This window comes from Mugil cephalus, chromosome 9 (assembly GCF_022458985.1).
Source record: "Mugil cephalus isolate CIBA_MC_2020 chromosome 9, CIBA_Mcephalus_1.1, whole genome shotgun sequence".
NCBI classification, from domain to species: domain Eukaryota; kingdom Metazoa; phylum Chordata; class Actinopteri; order Mugiliformes; family Mugilidae; genus Mugil; species Mugil cephalus.
The window spans coordinates 18,673,924-18,698,321 of NC_061778.1; the positions used below are offsets into that span (position 1 = coordinate 18,673,924).

At 42.5% G+C, this 24,398-nt stretch overlaps 2 protein-coding genes across 3 annotated transcripts in view; one reads left to right on the forward strand and one right to left on the reverse strand.

Moving 5' to 3' along the window:
- The window catches only part of zgc:153039 (uncharacterized protein LOC767698 homolog), a 64,213-nt gene extending 61,748 nt beyond the window's left edge, over positions 1-2,465 (reverse strand). The window contains exon 1 of the mRNA XM_047594271.1: positions 1,897-2,465. Within this exon, the coding sequence (XP_047450227.1) occupies positions 1,897-2,113 (217 nt within the window). The 5' untranslated portion in view covers positions 2,114-2,465. The remainder of the gene's footprint in view (positions 1-1,896) is intronic.
- A 417-nt stretch (positions 2,466-2,882) lies between these two features.
- On the forward strand, positions 2,883-22,196 carry LOC125014045. Of its 2 annotated transcripts, XM_047595062.1 has the most exons (7): positions 2,883-2,981; positions 11,646-11,852; positions 13,370-13,959; positions 18,468-18,507; positions 18,605-18,688; positions 18,822-19,061; positions 20,577-22,196. In XM_047595062.1, the coding sequence occupies exons 3-7, from the start codon at positions 13,612-13,614 to the stop codon at positions 21,116-21,118; spliced, it is 1,254 nt and encodes a 417-aa protein (XP_047451018.1). In that variant the 5' UTR covers positions 2,883-2,981; positions 11,646-11,852; positions 13,370-13,611; the 3' UTR covers positions 21,119-22,196. The 2 variants fall into 2 exon arrangements, with proteins under 2 accessions (XP_047451018.1, XP_047451019.1); XM_047595063.1 differs by lacking the exons at positions 2,883-2,981; positions 11,646-11,852 and having other exon boundaries at positions 12,521-13,959.
- The last annotated feature ends 2,202 nt before the right edge of the window (positions 22,197-24,398 follow it).

The following is a 24,398-nucleotide window of genomic DNA, read 5'->3' on the forward strand; positions in this document are numbered from 1 at the left end:
GGAAGTTAAACTCGTAAACACATGTCACACACAGACCAGAGGATGTTGGCATTCAAAGTGGCAAAGAGCATCAACACAAAGTGTCACTATTATCAAGTAAGCTTGTGATGCAGAGATGAATTCGTGCCTGGTTTTAGTTTACGGTGAATCCGTGGTGAAAGCCCTTTAGGAAAGCGAAAACGAGTGTCTGTCACCGCTCACTGTGGCTAATCGGAACATTTCAACTCATGTCAAAGTGAAAACTGGTTCACATGGTTTAAAATTATCCAACTTCCACGTGGAAAATCTTTCAACATTTTATGGGAAGTACAGCGAGTATAGTTGTGACACATTGGGTTTGCATTATCTCAACTAGAAAGTAACTAGTTCCTGATTTATCAAATGTAACCGTTATAATTTGAATACGTTCACACCTTCAAAAGTCACATATGTGCGCGAGACAAAATATTATGGTCACGCGGCAATGAGTCAGCCATGCATTTTCCACATCATCTACACTTTCTACTAATGTGAACTTTGACCGTACGCCGTATATTTCTGCACTGCTACTGATGTAACATGACTACAAACTGCCGCTACCAAAATAAGAGCTGTTAACAGACGTGGAACTGCATTAAAACGCAAGTTTGTTTTAGCATTAAGGTCATTTCCAAGCAAATTCGCAAGTTACAGAAACTTAACTTAATTTGAAGTGCTGCCCAACAACACACAACTGTCTGAAATATTTTATTTCAGTTATTATGGCTGATTTATTTACAGCAGTTTCACATCCACAGTGAAACTCGTCTTAGTTCCTGTGCAGACTAACATGTAAACATGTGAGAACAGCGCACAGGCGGCTACTATGTGTGCCAGTGTGTGTCCATGTGTGTGTGCATGCGTGTGTGTTGACTGCACAGCAGCTGACATCTCACGAGACTAGGGGAGGTGTGGGGGGTGGTGGTGAGGGGGTGGGGGTTGGTGGGAAGCGAAAAAGAGCTACAGTACAAACTTGGATGTTAAAGGTCAACGAGAAATATAAGCTCAACACCCAAATAACAAAAAGAAAAGAGGCGGGACGACGGAACTGAGTGAAACGAGCTGGTTTGAATGCTTGACGTGCACCGCGGCCTCTTCCTCCGGCTCGGACACCCTGGGGATTACATGACATGTTATGATCACTAGCCTCGATTACAAGGAGAGCAGAACTTTTACCCTCCTGATGCTCACTGAAAGACAGGAACCTAAGGCCGCAGGAACTTACGACCCAAAGTGTAGAGATGAGCGAGTTTACACCATCCCTCACTTGCTGACCGGAGGAATTCCCACTACTGCCATAAGACACGCAAGACTGTGTGTGCAAAAATCTGTTCATTTATTTACACTCATTTAACTGACACATTATAATAGAGATAATAAAATACGTCAACATACTGTAGGCTGCACTTGACTTGCTGGTACTGCAAAGCTGTCAGACGTCAGGGACAACAGTGGCCACAACTTTAAGTGACTCTCCAAAATCTTAAAAGTTCATGTGTAATCAAAAGCTAATTTCACTCTAAAGCTAGTTTTTCAGGATGATGATGAACTGAGGAAATCAAAAGCGATGTTGACCAGATTCCTCACAGCACAATTTAATTAAAGGGAACAGTCTAAATTGGGAGAGTCTAAATTGGTCACTATCAGAGTTGCTATTCAGTAAAAAAAAAAAAAAAAAAAAAAAAGCTTTATTTATTTATTTAGATTTTAAATGACACAGGTCATATGTGTTGGATTCGTGTTGAATTCAGAAAATGTCCACAAACATCTAAATTTCTTCTCACATAGCCAACCACACATAAGGCAACCTTAAACTCTCTGAATCCTGAGGTTTGGCGCATCTCTGCACAGATTTAAGCGGTCAGTGTCAGCACTCACCTATTCTGAGAAACACCACCACGCTGAACATAGACAGCAAGGTGGGGATAACCACCCCGAAGAAGATGTTGAGCTTCTTGGGCTCCTGAGCGGACCTCTGCCTGGGGCTGCCCGCCGGCTTCTCCCCTCGGGCCTGCCCGGCCGGAGGCGGCCGCTGCTCGGACTCATTGACGCTGGTGGAGAGGCGGTAGTGGAGGAGAGGGGTCCGCTCTGTCATAGTGAAACCTGCCGCCGCAGAAGCTTCGCCACTTCGTAAAGTGCCACGAATAAAGTCGCGGCGAGCTGTCACCACAGCTCCAGATGCCGGCTTTATCGCCGAACGTGTCCAAACACGTCAATAAAAGTTTCCGGTGTTTGAGATGAAGTGGTTATCAATGACTCGTCCTGATTTCCAACCGCGTAAAACTCACTTTACCTAGCTACCTAGCAAAGCAGGAAGCAAGTGCTTCCATTATAAAAAATGAAATAAAAACAGCAACGTTATAAACTCTACATATTAAACTACCCGTCTCTTTATAATTCAGTTAAAGTCCCGACTAGTTACCATGTCCAGTCGCTATAGCTCTCTATCGTTTCTTCTATTAACTACTCAATAGAATATCATGTGACGTACGGACGTCAAGTTGCGTCAACCACCAACAACTTACGGTTCAGACTTTCAGTGTAAAAGCCAGTGACAGCTTAGTTCAACGCTTGCATCAAACACCACTGGTGAAACAAATAAACTGGGCGTCACAACTGGTGTAAACACAGGACAATATAACATATGCCGTAGTCTGGAGAGAGCGAGGGAGAGACAGAAAGAAATGAAACCATACTTGCATCTATTAAACTTCTAAACAGAACAACTTCCGGTTTAGTCGTCTCTGTCCGTATCTAACTTGACGGATGTTTCCAGCTCCAGGATTCTCAAGAGCCTCCCGGCCTGTTGCTTTCGGTCATATGATCGTGGTGTCTGGACCAATCACAGCGCTGCATACTTCCGGCAACCTGCTGACAGGAGCAGGATACACTGACCATGACACCGACGCCGACAACCATCACGACACATCTGGAACACACGGGCTTTCGGCTCTGCAAAAAAGGTTGAATTACTCTTGAATTAATTTGAACTTAATAAATAAATAAATAGGCTAGTTAAGACTAATGCATGCATTGCTACTGCCATGAAACTATGAAAGGTACATAGGTCTGCCATGGTGTTTGCAAAATACAAAGCTGACACAGTGGTAACTGGACTTGTTTCTTCTTGCTTTATTTTGTGCATGTAAAAAATGGCAATGAATACAAAATACAATAACTACATATAAAGTGTAATATGCTTTAAGTATGACTGATGCACAGTGTTTCCAGATTTGGTTCAGATTTCCAGAGAACATTTCCAGTTTAGTTCAGTCCATCAAGTGCAGCAATCCTACATGACACTGTTTATCATTTCTGAATACAGTGCAATGTGGAAAAACAAAACAAAAAACAAAAAACATTTATTCAACTATCCGAGCATTCTTCATTTTCTATGCGTGTTTCCAAGAAGCAAAGCCTGCTCGCCTTAAAGACTTTTATTTTGAAAGTTCTGACTGGTTTAACACAAATGATAAAAGTGATAATACAGACTAGCAAACAGTGTATTGGACCAACTCCCGCCACAAACAGTCCAAAGTCCTCTGCAGTAAATAAATAACACATATAGACACGTAACACTCTTCTAGCAATAGTTACATATTATATTATATTGTGTGTATATACAGTATATACATGTGTAAATACAACATTTTTACATACGCTACAGTAATTGCAAACACAGTTTCAATAAAATGTAATGCAGTGATGCGGGCAAACAAATTCTCTGTACATTCTTGAATTTTCAACACTGATATATCCTAAATCCTAAATGGAAATATAATACACTCATTGTGTTGTACAGTCTGTCTTTTGCTACACAGCTCCATGTTGACTTTCATCACATTGCAGAGAACTGAGAGAGAGAAATCAGTGCGTTTTAAACCGCGTCCGTTTCTGACAGCATGTGTCTTCCGGCACCCACAGAGGGTGCTGCAACCACACTGCATTTAGAGTTTGGAGCAATGAGCAATACTGGCACCCTCTACTTATTTTCCCTCTGTTACAGGCAGTTGGTTTACTAACTAGGAAACAATCCATGTGTGACGGATGTCCTGTTCGTGAACCCGCACATGCAACTTTCCTAAAACAGTCAGTTGCTCAATGTGTACTTTATCTCTAAGATCAAATGGGTGCTTTTAAATCGAAAGCGCATTCTACAATCCTTCACTAGTGTCCCGAGACATTCTTGTTAAACATGGAAACCCAACTTGGCATGGAAGCCTTTCTCGTCACAGTCTGAGGATCTTTTGTACGTGTGTTTATGATTGTCATATTTCGCGATCCCCTACCTTGTCCTCTGGTGACATCTTGACATCAAAATATCACTTGTTCCAATTTCTTGCTTTGGGATTATGTGCTCGCGAAACTAATGGCAGCCTCGCAGCACCTTGTGGTGTGATTTCACACAAAGCAAAGATGGCACGAGTAGGGAGATGGACGCTTGGAGCGTGCCGGCCTAAGCAATACACCTTTGCCCTAGCATTTCTTTAGACGAGGACTACGTGATGTTGCTGCCTTAAGAAGTTTTTCCACATTGAAAACATTCAACATTCAACTCAAAACTCCTTCCTGGTTTGGCTTTTAAACCGCTTCCTGGCTAATGTTTTTTATCATTGCACACACTGCTCTATGCGTAAGCCTGCTCCTTGTCCTTTCTCCTTGGGTTTTTGTGGACACGTCCAACCCTAATGTTCCACACTGTTCTGTGTATCGGATCAGTCTTCTGGTAACAAAGCAGCCCAAACATGGACCTGTTCATTGGATAAATCAGCCTTGAGGTGTTTCATTAAATTTGCAGACGGCGTCCTTGAAGATTCTTAGTTTTCCCCTGAGCAGCTTTTTGTACTTTGACAGTACATCTATTAGGTTAGTTGGGTTGGAACAACCTTCTGCCATGGGAGTGGATGGCGTTAAGTGTTCTTCCTGTGAGAAAATATAATAAATTAGAACAGAGTGTACACTGGACAGCAGGCTTTAACCAGTATTTGTTATTCAGAAGCATTTGTGGATTAAGACAAAAAAAAAAAAAAAAGAGTTTGCTAGCAGCTAGGTTGGTGTTCTGTGGTCTTACCTGCAAAACAACCTCCTTGACTTTAGCCAGATGATATGAGACGTCGCGCTGCAGTTCTTCCAACCAGGGGCGCTGACACTGCGACGCTTTCATCGTTGCATTTTGCACTTCGTCATGGAGCACCTGTAGAGTCTTCATCACGTTTGCTCTTTTCTGCTGGAGCTTCACATAAGACAGACACACACATCACACAACAGTTACAATGCTGCTATGTAATACAAGATAAGAAAATACTTTATATATTCCCATGGGAAAATAATGGTGTTACAGCAGCAAGGAATAGGAAAAGGCAAGACAAACTATGTAAAAAAAAAAAAAAGTAAAAATGTTAATACGTTATGTGAGTGTTACTTAGACATGTACCACCCACCTAGACCAAACCAGACACCCCCACCCCATAGCAACAACACTCCTTGATGGCAGCAGCCATCCACAGCAGGATGAAGCCTGACACACACAGACACACACAGAATGGTTTAGGAACAACTCAATATACATGAAGAACAGCACAAGGTGTTGACCTGGCCTCTAAATTCACTAGATCCCAAACTGATCAAGTATCTATGGGATGATCCACAGAGACCCCTCCCCTCAACCCACAGGGTTCTAAGGCCCCCACTAACATCTGACATCCCGTTGCTGACGGGACGCCCTCAGAAGGCCCATGTCCATGCTTTGATGAGTCACAACTATTTTGGAGGCACAAGGGAGGCCTACACAATAACAGGAAGGTGGCCATAATGTTATGAATGATTGGTGTAGTAGACCGTCCCTACTCTGTCTCGCTCAACACGGAAGTGTAACAAAGTAATGAAAGTGATGAAAGTGGCTCTAAGTAAGAATTCAGGACAAACACAACACAAATGAAAATTGATGACCTGTCAGCTTGATTCATAATGTTTTTGTAATGAAATACAAAAACAACAAAAGTTTCAATGACGCATTTCATTGTGCTCGTGAATAAATGCAATGTTAGTTCAGCATTAGTAGATCATTCATATATTGTAATATAATCCTTGGACGCTGTCCATTTCTACAGAATTTTACTCCTGGCACAAATTCTTATACTGTCTTTCACAATTCTGCCTTCAGCCTGAAATACAACACGATACAGATCAAACCAATCAACCCTTTACATAACAAGCAGGCAGTGGATAGCAGGACTATTTTGCGCAAAATAATCCTGCACTCACACACACACTCACAAGCCATGTAACAATTACACACAGCAACCATGGCAACCATTTATTTGTTTATTTTTGCCATTGCCCCTTAGTATGTGGGATGTTTTGGAATGCATTTTCGTGCTTGACTTGAGTGTCACGTGTTGAATGGTAGCTGTGTTAGCTAAATGACGCATTAAAGCAGAGCCTCGCTCACTGGCTGACCTGCACCTCCCCAGAAATGTAAGTACGTGGTGGAACCATGCCGAGTGCCAGAGCTGTGACTGGTCCACTTGGTAGTACCTGCTTCAGTATTTACGGCTGCTTCTCCATCTCCGCGATTTTTATAATTGATCGTTTTGGACTACTCAGGAATCGTTAAAGTTAACTGAGGAATTTTGGAGATACAGACATTTGTATGGCTCACCTTCACTGAAATATCAACTGAATTTGGTCGAAATGTCGGCGAAAGTTGTTATTGAAAGTGAAGCGGGGAGTAGAAACAAAAGTGAACCTGACTGTCAGAAAAGGCACAGTGCCATCTTGCATTTGGGTGACGTTGTTACAGAGCGAGCCAGACTGGGGAGCGCACAAGCACAGATGTCTCACACTGACGTGGGCTCTGTGCAAGAGTTACCACACTACCATGAATTTGCATTAAAGCCACGGAAGGCTGCATGAACGCTGGATGACTAAGCGTTAGATATGTCTGTTATCACTTGATAATGAGGAAAAAGCCACAAATGTCCTTATTCAACCCCAACTCCCCACCTGTTGTTTACACCTGGCAAAGCTATTTAGATGTTGAAGGTTCTTCCTCCCAAGTCATGGTGTGACCAGAAGATAAGCTGAAACAAGGGCTTTTAAGGTTTCTTAAAGCCATTTAGAATCTGCGTAGCTTTGTCAAGACCTAAACAACAGGTGCAGAGTTGGGGTTCAAGTCGGAACATCTTTACACATAATAACCTCTGACAGTTAAAGTTGCTAGGCCTGAAGAGCAGCAACTTTTGCCAAGCGCGTAAGTGGTGCATCCCTGGGAATCTCAACTGAACTATCAATTTTTTCACCATGCTGCTTGATAAGCCTTGTGATATTGTGACAGTCTGTTGTGTCAAGAAAGAAAAGGGCAAAACAAACACACCAGATTAGGTGTGTGTGTGTCTGTGGTTGTTTCGGTGCGTGTCATGCAGGACTTACTGTTGTAATTGCCCATTCTGCTGCCTGGATTCCAGTGCATAGCTTGATAGGAGAAACCAGTACATCTGAGCAGTTAACCTGACAATATACAATGTACAACGTCAGAGTTTTGCATGCACAAACAGAAATCTGTAAAGAAGGTGTCTGCAGTGCTAGAAATTAACTACTCATGTATTTACTCACCTTTTCCTCAAGCTTTGACCTCATGGTACTATTTTTGCACCAATAGCCAGTGGGCCTGGTCTGTACTTCACATAGGTGTGCTGAAAACACCCCTAACAGCAGCACCAGGAGTCCTGGGGGAGCGCATGGCAGAGATAACTGATACGTTTCCATCTATCTTCTTTGCGCTGCACGTACAATTTCACCTCCTTGCAGTGATTTTTTATATCTCCCTCCCACCTTGTATTTATCCAGCTCCTCTTTAAACCAAGTGCGTGTTTGAAATGTTTCCGTATCACCCCCTTATCATGAATGACTCACGCCCAGCAGTCTTGCCCTGACAAGTCGTAAAAGTAGGTGTCCATTGAAGTTTATGTAAAATTTGAATACTGGAATGTGATGAATGGGCAATCAAAAATTGTGGAAATACTCTTACATCAGATTTTCTGAGAAACATGATCACATATTGGTCACGGCTTGTTTCAAAGAGCGCACAACCTGCGAGTGTACTGCAGCATTATTTCAAAGCATTGGACCTCACACTAAAGGAACGGGCCCATGATTTACTGTATGTCACATCATGTTTGACACGAAAGTTGCATCTTTTCACACCACTAAAAGGACATATAGACCACGGTGACACCACTTATAATACAGTGAATGAGTCCATGCAGTTGACTTACTGCTATACGCCATAACCCGTTCCTGGATACATGTTGTCTCTCAGCCGTAGTCTCTCACCCTGCATCCGTTTTCCCTTCAACTTCATAGAAACGAGTTCAGATCACAGACGATCAAAGCTCATTCATGAGCCCATAAAGTTCCGGTGTAGTCCTAAGCCACCCATCAGGTTGGGAGACGGCATTCAACTACTTTCTCTTTTGAATTTCTTAAAGACTGTGTAACAAGCTGGCATGTCAAGAGTGACGTCTCGTTGAGCAGCAAACTTCCAGGGAAAGTAGGTTGTGTTTGTTTTGGCCCAAAGTTAATGTTTGACTCTAGATTCTCAATGCAAATAACACCAGATCATGTGCGTGTCCAGTTATAACGTGGCAATGCAGATTTTTATAACTCAGTTCTAAGTAAGTTGATGACTGAGGGCTGTTCCTTTTTGTCTCACACTTCTATCAGTGTTTTTATTTATTTATTTATTTATTTATTATTCTAGGCTAGAGACCAATGTGGTACAACCAGCACAACTACTGCTATACTGGTACCACTAGCGACATTAGTAATGGTCTGATAGTGTTCCTTCCGTGGACAGGAAACAAATTCGTTTTGGCCAATTTACAAGAAACGTGGGGGTTACGGGAATAGCAACAGAAGAGCAATAACGTTTTCGGGACAGACATCCACGCCGTGGGTGTTGCAGAGTAAACAAATGTTGCAATAGCCATATATGCATTCATTGATATTTTTTCCACATGGGGGCAACAGAAGTTGAGTTGCACCTGGAAGCGCATTATGTAATTGTGTGCAAATTCAGAGCGCTGTGAATTTTATATCAGATCAACTGCCTTTCTTCGTACCACAGCCATTGCTAATGTCATTGGTAAAAGCTGTTATTGTTACAGTAATAAAAGTTAGTGAACAATTTCTAGAGCAACGTTGCAGTGTTGCACATTGTCTGCTGCTCAGGTCTGAGTAAAAAGAGTTCAGTCTTGTTAGATTTCGTATTGTCAGTGGGTTTGTCACACATACTTACACATCTATCTTATCTGTCTAATCATGTAGACTCTACATGATAAGACAGATAAGACAAAGCAACCCTCTACAGTAGAGAGTTGCTTTGTCTACAGCCTATCTCGGTTAGCAGAGACAGGATACACCGGACAGGCTGCAAGCCCATCACAGGACTAATACAGAGAGGGAAACATTTATTATAACTGTAATAAGATTCGGGATGACTGTAAATGCACTAAACATCAAGAGACCAGAGAAAGCCTGCGTTTCATATGGCAAGACACAGATTTGGCCCAGTCTTCTACACTGTAAAACAGAACAGCTCCGTTTAGTTAAGTCCACTTACTTCCTGTCGTTAACACAGCTCTGACGAGTCTTGGATTTTGAACTCATCTGTGTGAGTTTTAAAAAGTAGAACTTACTGTTATTAATTGTGTTTATTATTTGGAACTTTTATCAGATCAGTATGTGTTGATCAAACTTGGGTTGGGCAAGTTATCAGATGGAGGGACGGGGAGCGGGGGAAAAGGCGCGAGTGGGCCAATGGGAGCTACAAAATGAATATTTGTACTTTTGAGTTTAATTGTCTTCTATAATTCATGGCAAGGCTGAAGCATGAACAGAATAATTTAAACACCGCAGATAAGTCATATATCGAGTTCCAATCGAAATACAGACACCTTGTAGTAAATGATCAAGGACTAACGTTACTTCCACTGAGACAACGCCTGACAACGGCCTACAAACCGAGGAGAAATAACACGACATGCAGCGAAGGGACCGAAGTGACAAGGTGTGAACGTGGGGTAGCACGTTTTTTTTTTTTTTTACACAAGGCTGAGGAACAACAGTGCCAGGTGAGTTTAATTATCTCTAAGTAAGTCTTTTAACATTAACCTTATATGTAGTAGCGTAATAACGTTAAATGTGTAGGTTGTGCTTTCGAGCCGACATGAGTTGGCTAGTTTGCTAGTTAGCTCCCTAACGATTGAGGCTCGCGTCTTAGGGCTGCGTCACTTCATGCTCGTGCTTTGCTCTCTTTGTATTTTATATTGACTAGTTAGTACTCAAATTCATTTAGTAAACTTGTTTTAACTGTTTGTGGTGTGTGTCTGCGCGCGCGGGCGTGCGTGTGGCGCATTTCTCCGGGCAGGTAGCAGAGTAGAGGCCAATTTCATGTTAGCTCCTGTAGTAGACTGAATTTAAAATAGATTGATTTTAAAATACACAAACTTCTCCAAAAGGGTATGAGGACCTTTTCAAAAACCCGTTTAACAGGTCTGGACCACTCCCGCACCTGTCTACTCGCTGTCCCACCGGTATGTTTGACACAGACGGATGGAGCTTGCAATTTGATGAATTAACTGAAAATGAACGTCATTTATAGATAAAAATATATATATAGTTGATGACTGCAACATTCCCCCAGTGAAGATTAGAGATCATTGGTGACGAGCCACTCATTTCTGCAGTCAGGGACAGATGGCCTGCATTGTTTAGTGAGAGACAGGTGAGAGTACAGCATAGGAATCCTATATTTGGTTGTTTTAGGTAGTCAAACTATGCACTATATGTTGCAATCATATTTGTGTTTTTTGTGTCTACCCCTCCTGTCCTTCAGGTGGGCCAACACCAGTCGTTCAAAGGATTTCATGACCACAGACGTCAGGGCAACTGGTCTGTAGTCATTTAATCCTGTGATAGGGGATAGGAGATGATGGTGGAGCGTGTGAGGCATGAGGGAACCTCATGGGGTTCAAACCTGGAATAAAAGACATTGAGCTCCTCTGCCAGGCAGGAGCTAACCTAACCAATATGTAATAAAATATCCAGACTGATATTATTTTTTTGTTTGTTTGTTTTTGTTTTTTTAAATAATGTAATGCTACCTTATCACATTAAAAATAGTTTAGTAGTATATAGTATAGTATATCAGAGAAGGGTTTGCTGGGATGATAAAGTAGTAGGCTACATCCCAGATTCATTTTTTTTGACCACGTGTTATATGCTAGTTAAAAGGTGTGTCCCGGAGTTTCTGTCCATGTGCATGTAGCTGTGTGATGCATAGTCTATAATAATTATTCTTCCATTTCAAATGCAATGTATATAACATTGAATTCTTATTCATACTTAAAATCAAAATATACTACATTTTCCCTCAGTTTAGCTCCACCTAGTGGCCAAAATAACTTAGTTTGTTTTATTATTGGGGCTTAACAATGAACATGGAGAAAGGCAATGACAACACTTACTTAGCTAATTTCAAAGACGTTTGTAGCCTTTCTCTATTAGAATAGCAGTGATGTTTAAGTCAGTCTGTTAAGATCTGTGTTTTGTCTTCATGTTTTCAGGCTCATGGTGAAACCCTTGACGTGATAATGAGAGGTATGCAAGTTGGACTGTTGATCAGACACGAAGGCCCTCTGCATGATGCATTTCCTTTGGATGTTTTCAACGTGACTGTGGTAGTAGAGGAGAAGATCATCCTACATACCTCCGAGATGTGCCCTTAACCATGTTACTGGGTGCAATCTACTGCCTAAACCTTGAGTACCCACGTAAGTATTCTTTTGAGTTCCTTCAGAGGGTTGTCATGAACATTAAACCGCACCAATGTTCAGCCAGAATCCATGGACTCAGAAATAAACTGCTTAGATATTGCATGTAAACGAAGAAATGCACTTGTCAAGCAACTACTAGGAGGCAGCAGTTATTTGGGAAGCTGAGTGCACCGTTTCAGGTATGGTAGACATACATTGGCATGTTAAAACCTTTAACCCCTGTTAAAGTTTATATAAACGTGTTTATAAAATAAATCTTCTATTTTTGGACAAATGCCAGAATTCAGTGTGAAGCTCTGTCATTTACCCTACAAGTTGAAACAAATTTAGAATTTTAATCTTCTTAACTTTAAATGGGGAGTCTTATCAGAACTGTGAGTTACAATGATAATGAAATATCTGTTTGTTTTACTAGCTAAAGAACGTTATTGTATTGATAATGTTTTTTTAAAAAATGTTTTAACTCACAGTATCAAGTTTAAACAAGATGTGGTTAAAAGTTTTCATGTATTGATGATGTATAATAATTATTTGTTTCAACTAATGGTATCAAGTTAAGATAACAAGTGATTAAAAGTTAAGTCAATTTTGACAACTTAAAAAACAATATTGTGACAACTAGAACAGTGTAGTATAATCAACCTTTTGAACTTTATTTTCAGAGTTGAAACAAAGGGAATCTTCAGTTGAGTTAACTTGCAGTTTCAAGGCAGCAAGTGAACCTTCATTTGCAAGTTAAGCTGACCTGAAATGTCTTACGCTGTAGTAGTTCACACTTTTCCATATCTGATCACGTATCGTTTGAATTTTTTTAACTTCTTTCCACTAGTATCTTGGAATAAATCCATCTGCAGACTGCACACTAAACCCCAAAAACCAACACAAATTAGTCACTGCATCTTCAAAGTGGAGAGATAACAGGCTACGACAGATTTCACTTGTGGAATATTGTGCAATGATGCAACCACCTCATTGTTCACATGAATTTCCATTAGAAACAAAAACAGATTGCACACAGTGGAAGAAGTCTGTGCCTATACTTGTTCTTTTCCCACCTTTCCTTAACTGTTATATCCTCTGCCATTGGATAACCCTCCATGCTCTCAGACGTGCCCTCGGCATTGTAGACAAGGCGAGCGTAATAATTGGATGTCTCAGTGAATCACAAAGAATGTGTTGAAAGTTCCACTGACATTCCCATCATGTTGCCCTAAAGCTCTGGAGGCAATACACTTTCTCGTAATCTAGGCACAGCAGGTCATGCCGTACATACATGTATGTGTACGCATTCGTGTAATGGGTTGTGCCTGAGTGGCATGGCTCGTGCTCTCAGCATTAATGAGCTCTTTGTGCATGTGTGCGTGCACAAGGGTTCTTTGAGGCTCTGTGGTAATAGCCGTAACCACGGCAACAGCAAGCAATGGCTATGTTTCAAAAGGCTGGCCGTCTACACTAGGCTCTCTCGCTCTCTTTTATCGGCAGCAAGGCAACTCTACCTATTTCTTTCATCACAGCCAGCCAGGAGACAGACAGGACTGCTCCACTGAGGGATTTCTTAGTCTCTCTCTGACAAAGAGACTCGGCACATTTAGGCAAACTGTGACGTTGCCCTCGCTGAAGCTTTTCTGAAGATGATAGCTGAATATACACAGAAAGACTTCTCACTCCATACTGGAATACACATTTTTGGGACATCATTTTAGTGCAAAACTGTCTAAATATCTATTGTAAGGACGCATGTACACAAAGATATGACATGGCGGTGAAGAACTCAAGTCCTGAAGTAAGACCCGCAGAGCTGGATGCGGTACGGTGCCAAAGGGGAGAAGATGAGGACAAGGATGTAGATTGTTCGCAGCAGTTCCCCCGCTGTCCAGCCTGTAACCGAGACTGTGACGTCGCCCTGATGCTGCCATGCTCTCACACGATGTGTGGTCGCTGTGTAGTAGCCGGAGAGGAAACTAGTCAGCTTCCACACCGTGTTGAACAACAATCTGCCTGCTCTGTGCTGTGCCCCTGTTGTCGACATCCTGTGGAGCTGCCATGCTGGAGGTGGTCGTCTGCCACTTTCTGTCTCCCAAAATATCCCCTACAGCATGTGCAGGTGAGAGTGCACTCCTTTATTTTGCATGGCTTGGACTTTTGGGAGAATTTTTATTTGGTTTCTGCGTTAGAGCATAGGTCATCAACAAGGGGTCCACAATTCATAGTCAAAGTCATTTTACTCCCATTACAGGGTCATTAAAGTGTTAATAGTATGTCATATTAACTTAATAACCCCTAGGAGTACCTCCACGATCCCTAGGGGGCCTGCAGAGGTACTTATTATTACTTAGTATTTATCATTACACAGGATAACATGTTACAATCCCTTATGCCAAGATCCAAACCAAAGCACATTTAGAAGCCCAGTCCAACTGAAAAACTGTGGGAACAACCTCCTCATATATAACAAACCTCTTATCTACTAACTTTTTTTTTACAACTGAAATACTCCTAGATTTACTCGACTTCACTTTCATCCTAGCCCACTGCAGGCTCCTGTTAGCTCATCCAGCAGTCTGCTTGTGCATGGAGCAGTCTACGTCGCAGGCGTCCATGTAGGCATCCTTATACAGCCAATAGGGGACTCCATTAGGTCTGGGGGCTGCAGAGGCTCTTGCGCGCCTCACCACTTCCTTAATCAATTTCCACCTTGGTGGGCTGTCATCGCACTACCTATCTCCCCTATTGGTGGAGTATCAGAGGGTAGTGCCATCTTCCTTACCTTTCCTTATCTTTATGTACCTCCTCCAAGTACTCCTCCAGTTCCTGTTTCAGTTCCATCAGGCTTCAATTTACCAAACAGCGACTTCGCAAATCTAAACGGATCCCTATGGAATTATAAATAGTACAGCTTTTTTAATCTCGTACGTAATGTGCACGCTACTTATGGTGCAGGTAAAATGCGCAATATCCCTCAGATGGTTCTTCTACTGGTCAGATTAAGGCAATATATATATATTTTTTTTTTTTCACGTGCATGTAAAGGTACTGACTCATTCAGCAATACAGGAGCTGAATGAGCGCCACAGTAGCCGAGACCTGTCAAGCAAAGCCTCCTGTACACCAAAGGACCCGCCCCTATCGTAGCTGAGCCAATCACAAGGCCACATATTACACGCTGAGTGTCAGGTTTCCCGCAATTGGCCAAGAGCCTATTCAGTCCCCAGGTGAAATCCCAGAGCATGCTGCAATATTAGCAGAAGAGAAGGTAACAGTGCAGATCGCTCCCATTAGCCAACTACTGAGGCCTAAATGCCTCTGTCAGTGCGTTTACATGCACGTGAAAAAAATGAGTTATTGCCTTAATCGGACTATAACAGGAGAACGTAAGTGCATGTAAACACGTTACTCCGATTAAAATCGGAGTTCTCATTATCCGATTGAGACACCCACATAATGCGACTGGAATCGGAGTTTTCAATCGGATAATGCGTGTGCGCATGCTCCACCACCGCTGCGCTGTCGTGTGACCCCGGAACAAACACGTCCAAGAAGGCGATCGTAGAAGAAGAAGAAGACAAACGGAGGCGTCTGCGGATCTTACCTGCATCAGAAGTAGCGCGAACATTACGTACAAGATTAAAATATGTACCATTGTCCCTATGGTTGTTGTTTGAAATGCCGGTCTGCCGCATTAACGACTCTTGTTTATTATATCACGTAATAGGTCAACCCGGAAATCGGGCCATAATAACGTGGTATTAACCCGCTGAAAAGACACGTATCGCCACCTAGTGTGGAACAGGAGGATAGTTTTCTTGCGCTGCATGTAAACTGGGACAAGGACTGTAGTGACTGTAGTCGAATTTTGAGCATAGCTCGATTAAGCTCTGCATGTAAACGCACTGAGTGATTCACTGCCCCTACTACATTTAACTATGTTTAAACTTATAACTTGAATCTGTCAATTATGTTCAAATTTAAGGCGGTTACACACCACCCTACCATTGCATTGGTTTGAAATAAAAAAAAAAATAATAATATTTGAACCTATGTATTATGTGAATAGCTTAATATTGAATGCAAAATGATAACTGATCATGTATATTTATACATAGCACTAGGCCGAGTTTAGATGGTAAGACTGATACTGCTCTCAAGATGTAGCACGCAATGAATTTCCAAAAGCTGTGAGAAACACAACAAAAAAAAAAACAGAAATGTACCTGCCAACATGTCTGGGCGTTTTATCTGTAACCAAACCCGGCGTCTGCACTGGCTGCAAACAAATCTCACTGTAACAGCTCAGCAGGATGTTAGTGCAGTGAGAAATTATGTTAACGTACGTGGTCCTCAGCAACGCCATGCATGAGAGTTGTACAAAAGACATGTTTATCATCAGGATTGTACAGATTAGTCAACTTTACCGTGTGCGGCTGAATGATTTAAACAGCATGAAAGGACTAAAAATGTCAGACAATTGCTTCGCTATTCAGCTGTTGTGTGTGGTGCTGACGTGCCGATGTTGGACCTGCTGTAAAGCTGCCTGTTTTTTCCTCCCTCATACGTCATCGCGTACATTCCAGATAAAGTTGCAGTTTGTTCATGACTTGAAGAATGGGCCCGTCAAACAGGGGCGTCGTTTGGGCATGGCAAGGTGTGGCACACCATACCCTGACTTCGGTAGAAAAGGTATGGAACGGAGTATGCTACTGGCGCTTCTAGATTCTAACCCCTGGTGTACCAAGACTTTTTACGGTGTACCGGGACGTACTCAGTTCTGCTCTAATTCTCTCTGACCGATTTGTGATGGTGACGGCTCTTCCACACTGACACTGTCTCCCACATGTACGTATGGCATGCACGTCGCTGCCTCGTCATGCTGTGTTGCAGATGAGAGACGTCCATGTGGAGCAACTAAAGCCTTACATGACTGAACAGGCTTATATATTAATCTTATTTCCGAAAAACGCCCATGTATGCTTGGTCAACACTACTTGTCAACCAGAATACAATGAAATGAAAAATTGAGAAACATCGTGAATCGGTTGCAGTCAGTTTAAACAAGCTAACGACAGCATCAAAAAAATTCTGCAGGGGGAAAATCTCCCCGGGGTGGTTCTTGCCATACCTTGTCCAAAACTGAAATGATGCCGTCAAACCCTTGCTATTTCTAAAGGCTGTTGATATGAAAATAAATCAGCGTCCTGAACAGAGCCCGATATCTGCTGCCAAATCCCTCCCTTTCTTGGGTGCAGAGCAAACAAAATCTCTTCAGAGATCAGTCTTTATGGGGGTAGACCAAAACTTGTTTTTGAGCTGAAGCTTCTACAGTGATACAGTCTGTCAGGCCGTCGAGTCAAGAATGTGACAGGCAGATATAACAGAGTCAGAGAGAAAACCCTGGGTCGGCCAGTGACAGCTCACAACAGTTGTTTCGCCCCTCCTTCCTCTCCTCGACAAAAGCAAACAAACAAACAAAAAAAAAAACGCTATTTATTTTAATGCCGTTATTTCCATCACTGCTTGTCTGTTACTGATATACCAAATAAAACACAGAATAATACTGTCAACTGCATGGAAAACATTGGTCAAGCGTACTACAAACGAGATGTTTCTTGTACAGTCAGTGAGTTATGATCTAGAGATCATATCAGAAGATTGTTTGAATACAAGCAAAAACGTTCAAAGTTCAAAAAATGACTGCCTGAGATGTTCTTTCAGATATATAGAGTGGAGAAGAGACTACGGTAGTCTACTCTTCTTCTACTGTCGTGTAACCGCTTTAAACATGAACATCCGACAAAACTCCGATTCCGATCGCACTATCTGGGTGTCTCAATCGGATAATGAGAACTCCGATTTTAATCGGAGTAACGTGTTTACATGCACTTAAGTTAAGGCAATAATTAGTTTTTTTTCACGTGCATGTAAACGCACTGACAGAGGCATTTAGGCCTCAGTAGTTGGCTGATGGGAGCGATCTGCACTGTTACCTTCTCTTCTGCTAATATTGCAGTGTGCTCTGGGATTTCCCCTGGGGACTGAATTTGCCAATTGCGGGAAACCTGACACTCAGCGTGTAATATGTGGCCTTGTGATTGGCTCAGCTACGATAGGGGCGCGTCCTACGGTGTACAGGAGGCTTTGCTTGACAGGTCTCGGCGACTGTGGCGCTCATTCAGATCCTGTGTTGCTGAATGAGTCAGTACATTTACATGCACATGAAAATAAAACAACAAATTTTTGCTGTAATCCGACTTTAAGCACATGTAAACGCGTTACTCTGACTAAATGCGGTCGGAAAGCGATTTTCCCAGGCATGTATACGCCTTAATCGGGCTTTAACTAGATAATGCGCATACACATTCTCCACAACCTCTGCGCTGCCAGTCACAAAAGAAGAAGGTAAACAGAGCTGTTGAAGACCTACGCCTTAAACTGAAACAAACTTGTATGTAATATGACATAATATTAATAATAATAATCCTGTAATGGTATTAAAATGACCTTGACCATGAATGAAACTCTGGGCATGTATAATTTTTTTTTCATATTCCTCAAATAGTAGAAATAATGTTGATACTGTTTGTTTCTTCTGTGGGTGCAAACGGTGAATTTATTTAGGGTGGTACAGCAGAAGGAACAGGGCAGACGGGTTCATATAGTGAGTATGGTTCTGACAGTTTCTAGGAATTATTATTCAAGGAATAATCTTGACTGTCAACACTGGAAACATTGTAATTTTCCCATATTTGCCTCAGGTTCCAATGCTCCCAGTCCCCCTATGATACCAGTAGATGTCGCTGTAGACCTGGAAGAGGAGGAAATGAAGAATTCTGTCTATGGTCAGGAGGTCTACAGTTTTTGTTATTTTTAATGCCCAAAAAATTCATTTGTGTGTATAGATGACAAGTGACGTGTTTGGATATTCACATCACATTGTGCATCCAGTCTTATTCTTGCTCTGGCCCATTTCAGGACTTCGTTTTGCTCTGGACTCATCAACTGTCCCACCAGCTCTCCATCTTTCCAACTCCTCCCTCACAGTCAGCTACCACGAGGAGAGTCTCCCAGCCCCACTTCCCGTCAAAAGGATCAGCACGCCACTGATGAGCTCTAACCCCAGGGCATGCTGTCACGTGTGTGCTGATGTTGTGATAACACGAGGGCAATACTACTGGGAGGTGGATGTTTGTAATAGCTCCATCTACATGATTGGTAAGAGTTTTCCTGAGTTGGTTTTATTTGGTATAATGCCAATGTACTTATTGTTTCAAAAAACACTCAAAATTAGTCAGCAAGACCGTGCTTGTTTGAGATAGACATCTGAAATGTGACACGTAGACTTGTAAACACACACAAGAACGTCATCAAGGAACTCCATAGATCATAGTGCCACCATGTGGTTAGGCCATGAACAGACTGTGGAAAGGTGATTTCCAGTTCCTAAGTTTCTGTCCAAAAGTTTTAGAGAGGGCATAAATGTAAAGTGGGGATGCTCCAAATGTGACAGAAATGATCATTTTATATGTCAAACACATGGCTGTAAACAAAAAAAACTAAGCTAAACTTTAAAAAAAAAAAAAAAAAAAAAAGGAGCCCCAGTTCTTCATGGTACAACAGGGGTCTTCAACTTTTTTCAGGACCCCCAAACTGATGGAGAGCTTAAGTAGGGACCCCCTAATTAAACCATTAAACTTGACCTAGTGCTATTTGTAAATATACATTATTATTATCATTTTCCATTTAATATTAAGCTATTCAAATTATAGAGGTTCAAATTTCAAATATGTGCAACAGTAGGGTGGCTGTGCAACTGCCATAAACATACATAGGTTTACCTTTAAACATAACTAAATGTAGTAGGGACAGTGTATCAAATATATCAAAAATATCTAATCACCCGGAGATTTCGCGACCCACCCTGCAGTACCCCCGCGGAATCTAGGGGTCGCGGACCCCCTGTTGAAGACCTGTGGTGCACAACATTTTCCAAGGTAGTTAAGGTTATACAACAACTGGACAGGATAATTTTAAGTACAAAGCCAACTGTATAATTAATGAATACTGATGTTGTTGTACACAACTATTATTAAAAAAGTCTAATGACAGAATGGATGAACAGCTGTACAGCCTAAGATTTAACTGGGAATGAATGAGATTACTGACACACAGTATATAAAGAATAAACATTACTTGTAACTGTGTGTAATTGAATTTGGTGTTCAGATAGTTTTGCGAAGATTTTGTCTATAATTAAGTGAGTGAGGATCAATGACTGATATTGAGCCTGCCCTACAATAAGCCTTAAATTTGATGTAACTTTTTAAATGTTGCTAGATTTAGTATGAACAGTATACTTCCATATGTCCGTTCAGTGGACGTTGAGATATTTCTGTCTGGACCAGAGTGGCAACCCCTAGACACACGCTCTTTGACTTGTAGGTTTAATGCGATAAATAAAGACTATTTGTGATCACATGCTTGCGGAGCATGTGATTCAAACCAGGGCGTCGCTAGTACCCATCTACCCAGTGTTAGTGATCTGAGTGAGGTGAGGTGTTTTCAGAGCCCAAGAGATACTGGAAAAAATCAGTATCATCCCTGACACTTGTGTTCATCGCGCCGCTGTGTGGCGAAGTGAAATAGAAGTATCCTCTGTCCAAAGTGTGGAATCCTTTAATTAAATGTGTCCCGAAAATATAAGTTTATTTGCTTTTATGTCTCTCTCAGGTGTGATTTCACTGGATGGTTCTAATGGCTGGTGGCTCACGAGGAAAGGTTTGTCTTTCTTTGCCGAGTATGATGGAAGCTGTGAGCCGCTTCGCACTGTCCCGCCTCAGATCAAAACCCTTGGGGTTTTCCTCAACGTTGGAGGAGGGACGCTGAGCTTCCACAACCCCCTGACCCAAGAGCATCTCGCCACACTTCCCACTCGCTTCAGCCCCGCTGGAGTGCTCCCAGCTCTGGGCCTGGGCCAAGGCATCCTGAGGCTGCGATGCGGCCTGCCCCCTCCCCCTCACGTGTTTGTCAGCAAGGACTCGGCCTACAGGGGGCCTGCCGGGGCCGGCGAAGGTCGGTGGCGCAGGGAGGTTTCCTTCCGGCCAGTGAGGACGGTGATACAGAAGTTTGAGGAGCTGGCGCTGTCGGACTCGGACTCGGGCCTCGTGTCCAGTTTTGGATCGTCCTGCTCCACGTTGGCTTCCCTTCCAGATGTGGGAATTCCTGGGAGCTTTCCCTCTGGGCATGCAGGACAGGAAACTGGGGCTGAATAAGAAGGACTTCTTAAACTTTCTCTTGAATGGGAGGATAAAAAAAAAAAAAAAAAAAACACCCACCGTTTCCTGAGTGGTTTGATCTTTCAACATCATTTGAAAGGCTAATTTTTCATCTTGAAGGACTTTTGGCTGTCTCTGTCCACTCTCTGCGTGACCCCGGACCTGCAATTGACTCTCTCCCCAGGACATGGCCCTTTCTCTCAACTAAACATCCCCCGCTGGTTTGGGCTCGGGCCAGAGAGAGCCCTCTGTAATGTGAAGTGTGAGGAAAGGGTGGGCTTTTAGCAGCGGGACTCCTTGATTTGTCTCGGTGTGACTGTTGTCAGACGGCAGGGGTCCTACGCTTGTAGCGCGCACGTTTCTCCGTGTTTGCTCAGTCGCTCATGCATTTCGGCGTGTGTGAGCGAGAGAAAACAATGTACGAGCGTTAGGGGGTGAAACGACGAGGCGCGAGTACAGCGACACCAGCAGTGTTGACACAGAGCGCCCGAGGACAGGTGGTGGCATACGTTTACCCCACAGCCTGCCTTTCGATAGATAGGACAGTAGGGCTGCCCTTTTCTGACCCTTTGAAAACCACAGGGCTCCGAATGACTTCAAAAGGGGCGACAGAGAGCGGGAGCACAGAGAGGAGGAAAGAGAAAACAGCATGCATGAATTAAAGACAGCAGGTGACAAACTGAAAAAAAAAAAAAAAAGGAATTAGCTGGGAGAGGGATTCCCAACGTCTTTCATGCCAAGAAGTCCTAGCAGATCAGCTGGCTCAGACCGCAACATCTGAGAATTTGTCTGAGGTAGCGCTGTATATATTATAGCGTCGAAAAACACTGTGCCCTCAACGCACGACGCCTCGGTGGAGCGCCTCAGTTTACCCTTTTAACGTATTGTGATCCTTGCACAAATAACAGAATCGGCAAGTAAACACATCCATCTGTATTTGGTCTCAACATAATCAACAATGAATGAAAATCTGCAAGAAGTCCCACCATATGTCCGCCATATTTCTGCAGTTTCTGTGTGAGGCTTTCACTGTTTTGACTTTTTTTTTGTGGGGGGGGGGGGGGGGTCTTCATAAAAACCTGGAACATAAAACATAAAAACAAAAGCTAACTTACCCTGACCCCTACCCTAGGGAAGGATTGAAGTATTTTCTAATAAAAATGCATCTGAATAAACTTCAGTGTTTTATGTTTTAATTCTCGTGTTAGACTGCTAATATGTATTACTTACATGTTACTACAGGTTCCCATGACTGCCAAGGACTAACCCGCAATTTTAATTGACGCACGCGGTCACAGGGTATGTCTCATTCGGCAACATTTAGGCGGAATTCGGCCGAAATTTCAGTGAAAGTTTCAGCCGCCACCGTTGAAAGTGAAGCAGGAAGTGGAAACATAAATTAATCCGACTGGCGAAAAAGTCACAGCGCCCTCTAGTGAGCCAGACTGGCGACTGCACAAGTATAAATGTCTCACATGCACATGAACATTGATTGTGAACATTGTTGATCACGACCAAAATACAGCTCATAGCCACCGGGGGCACTAGTTGGGCAATCGACGAGTGTTTTGAAGGTAACCTGAAGTGGTTTCTGTTTACACTGTGCAAGATATTTAGTTTGCATTTGATATTTAGGCTCCCTCCCTCGATGTGGAAACCTTTTTATGTGTATAATATATACTTTATTTAACTTCAAGAGCCACTCAATGCAAACTCTCAGCTTCATGAAGCAAGCGGGCGTGGTATCCAGTGTAACTTAAGGTACAATTCATGTTCATTGAAAAATCGTCTTGACAAAAACATAACCCTAAGGTACTAGTTCACAAGTTAACAAGCGTAACGAGCCAATGTGAGATAGTGAAAATGGAAATGAAACTGAATTTTTATTAGTTGCTTGACAAGTGCTGTTCTGGCTTTTGTTCGTGTGTTGTTTTATTTCCCACAGGGCTTGTTTTCCCTCATTTTAGTAATTGGCAGCCTAATTGTACAAGTTATTTCAACAAAGTCCACCTAAGACTCAGAATAACGTTAACATGTAACATTTTTAGACAAACTATCTTTGTGTAGGAGCCGACTAAACCATGGGAACCCTTCCAATGCTAGCTGTAATGGATGTACAATTCCTCAGTAATAATTTAGTTATACTGTTTGTATGAAATAAATAAAGTTACTAATTTGCAAATTAACCCTCCTGTTACATTCGTTTGTCAGGAACAGCAATGACGTTCCCGGGTCAATTTAACGCGCTGCATGTTTATTTATCCAAAAAATGCCAGAAACCAAAAAAACTCATAATAAGTGTTGTTAATCTTTCATTACTAACTCCATTACTAACTATTCTATCAATATTTAGTGCAATGTTGTTCCTTAACCCTCAGAGGTAATGGTTCAGTTAGGAAAATTAACTCTTTTTTCTTTCTTTCTTTTTTTTTTTAAATGCAATCCTCAACGTATTCCGTGTGATTTTGGCAAATAATCAAAGAATAAACTCTTCCTCATTTTCTCTGCAATCTTCAGGGCTCCAAGCCCCATTTGGAGAACCACTGGTGCCGAGGAGTATTTACACTTGGCATGGCCGCCGCTCTTATTCATTCTGCCTGTGGCCACTTGACTTATGATTTAGTAATGTTGAGCCAACTGAACAACTCCCTCCTGTCCCATCCTCTTCTGTCGGGACTGGTTTTCAGTGGCTGTTTTTGCCTTCTTCCAAAAAACACTCTCTGTGTATTTAATCAGACCACCCAAACTTTAAATCTCATTGTGACACGGAGAAAACAAAATCCTTGCAATTAAAGCGAGCCCCCGTCAGAAGGAGCTCTCCCTCTGCCGAGGAGGATTAGCAGCGGCGGAGTTGGGGCCAATTTTCCATCGAGCATCATTCATCTCGTGCATGCACGAAATCCGTTAAGCAGCCGGTCAGACTCGGTAATACCCGATGAGTCAAAGAGAAGCCTGGTAGACTGTCGCCTCTCAGACCACTCATCAGGATGACTGCGTGTTGATGTTTAATGGTGGAGGCATTTACCGCGCAAGTAAAAAATGCGCGCGCCGTGACCACTTTTGGCTCAGCTCTCTCTCTCTCTCTCTCCCTGTCTCTCTTTCTGCAGATATATCCGCTTTTACAAATAAAGTGTGTGGAAGCAATTTGACTCTTGTAAACAGAAATGAGACCAGAGTGATGCAGATTTCAAAGGGCCCGACAGGAGAGGGGAGGGAGGGGGTTGTCTGCCAGGAAGGATGGAGAAGGCCTTGTGCCATGTGTGAGTGTTTGGCTGTG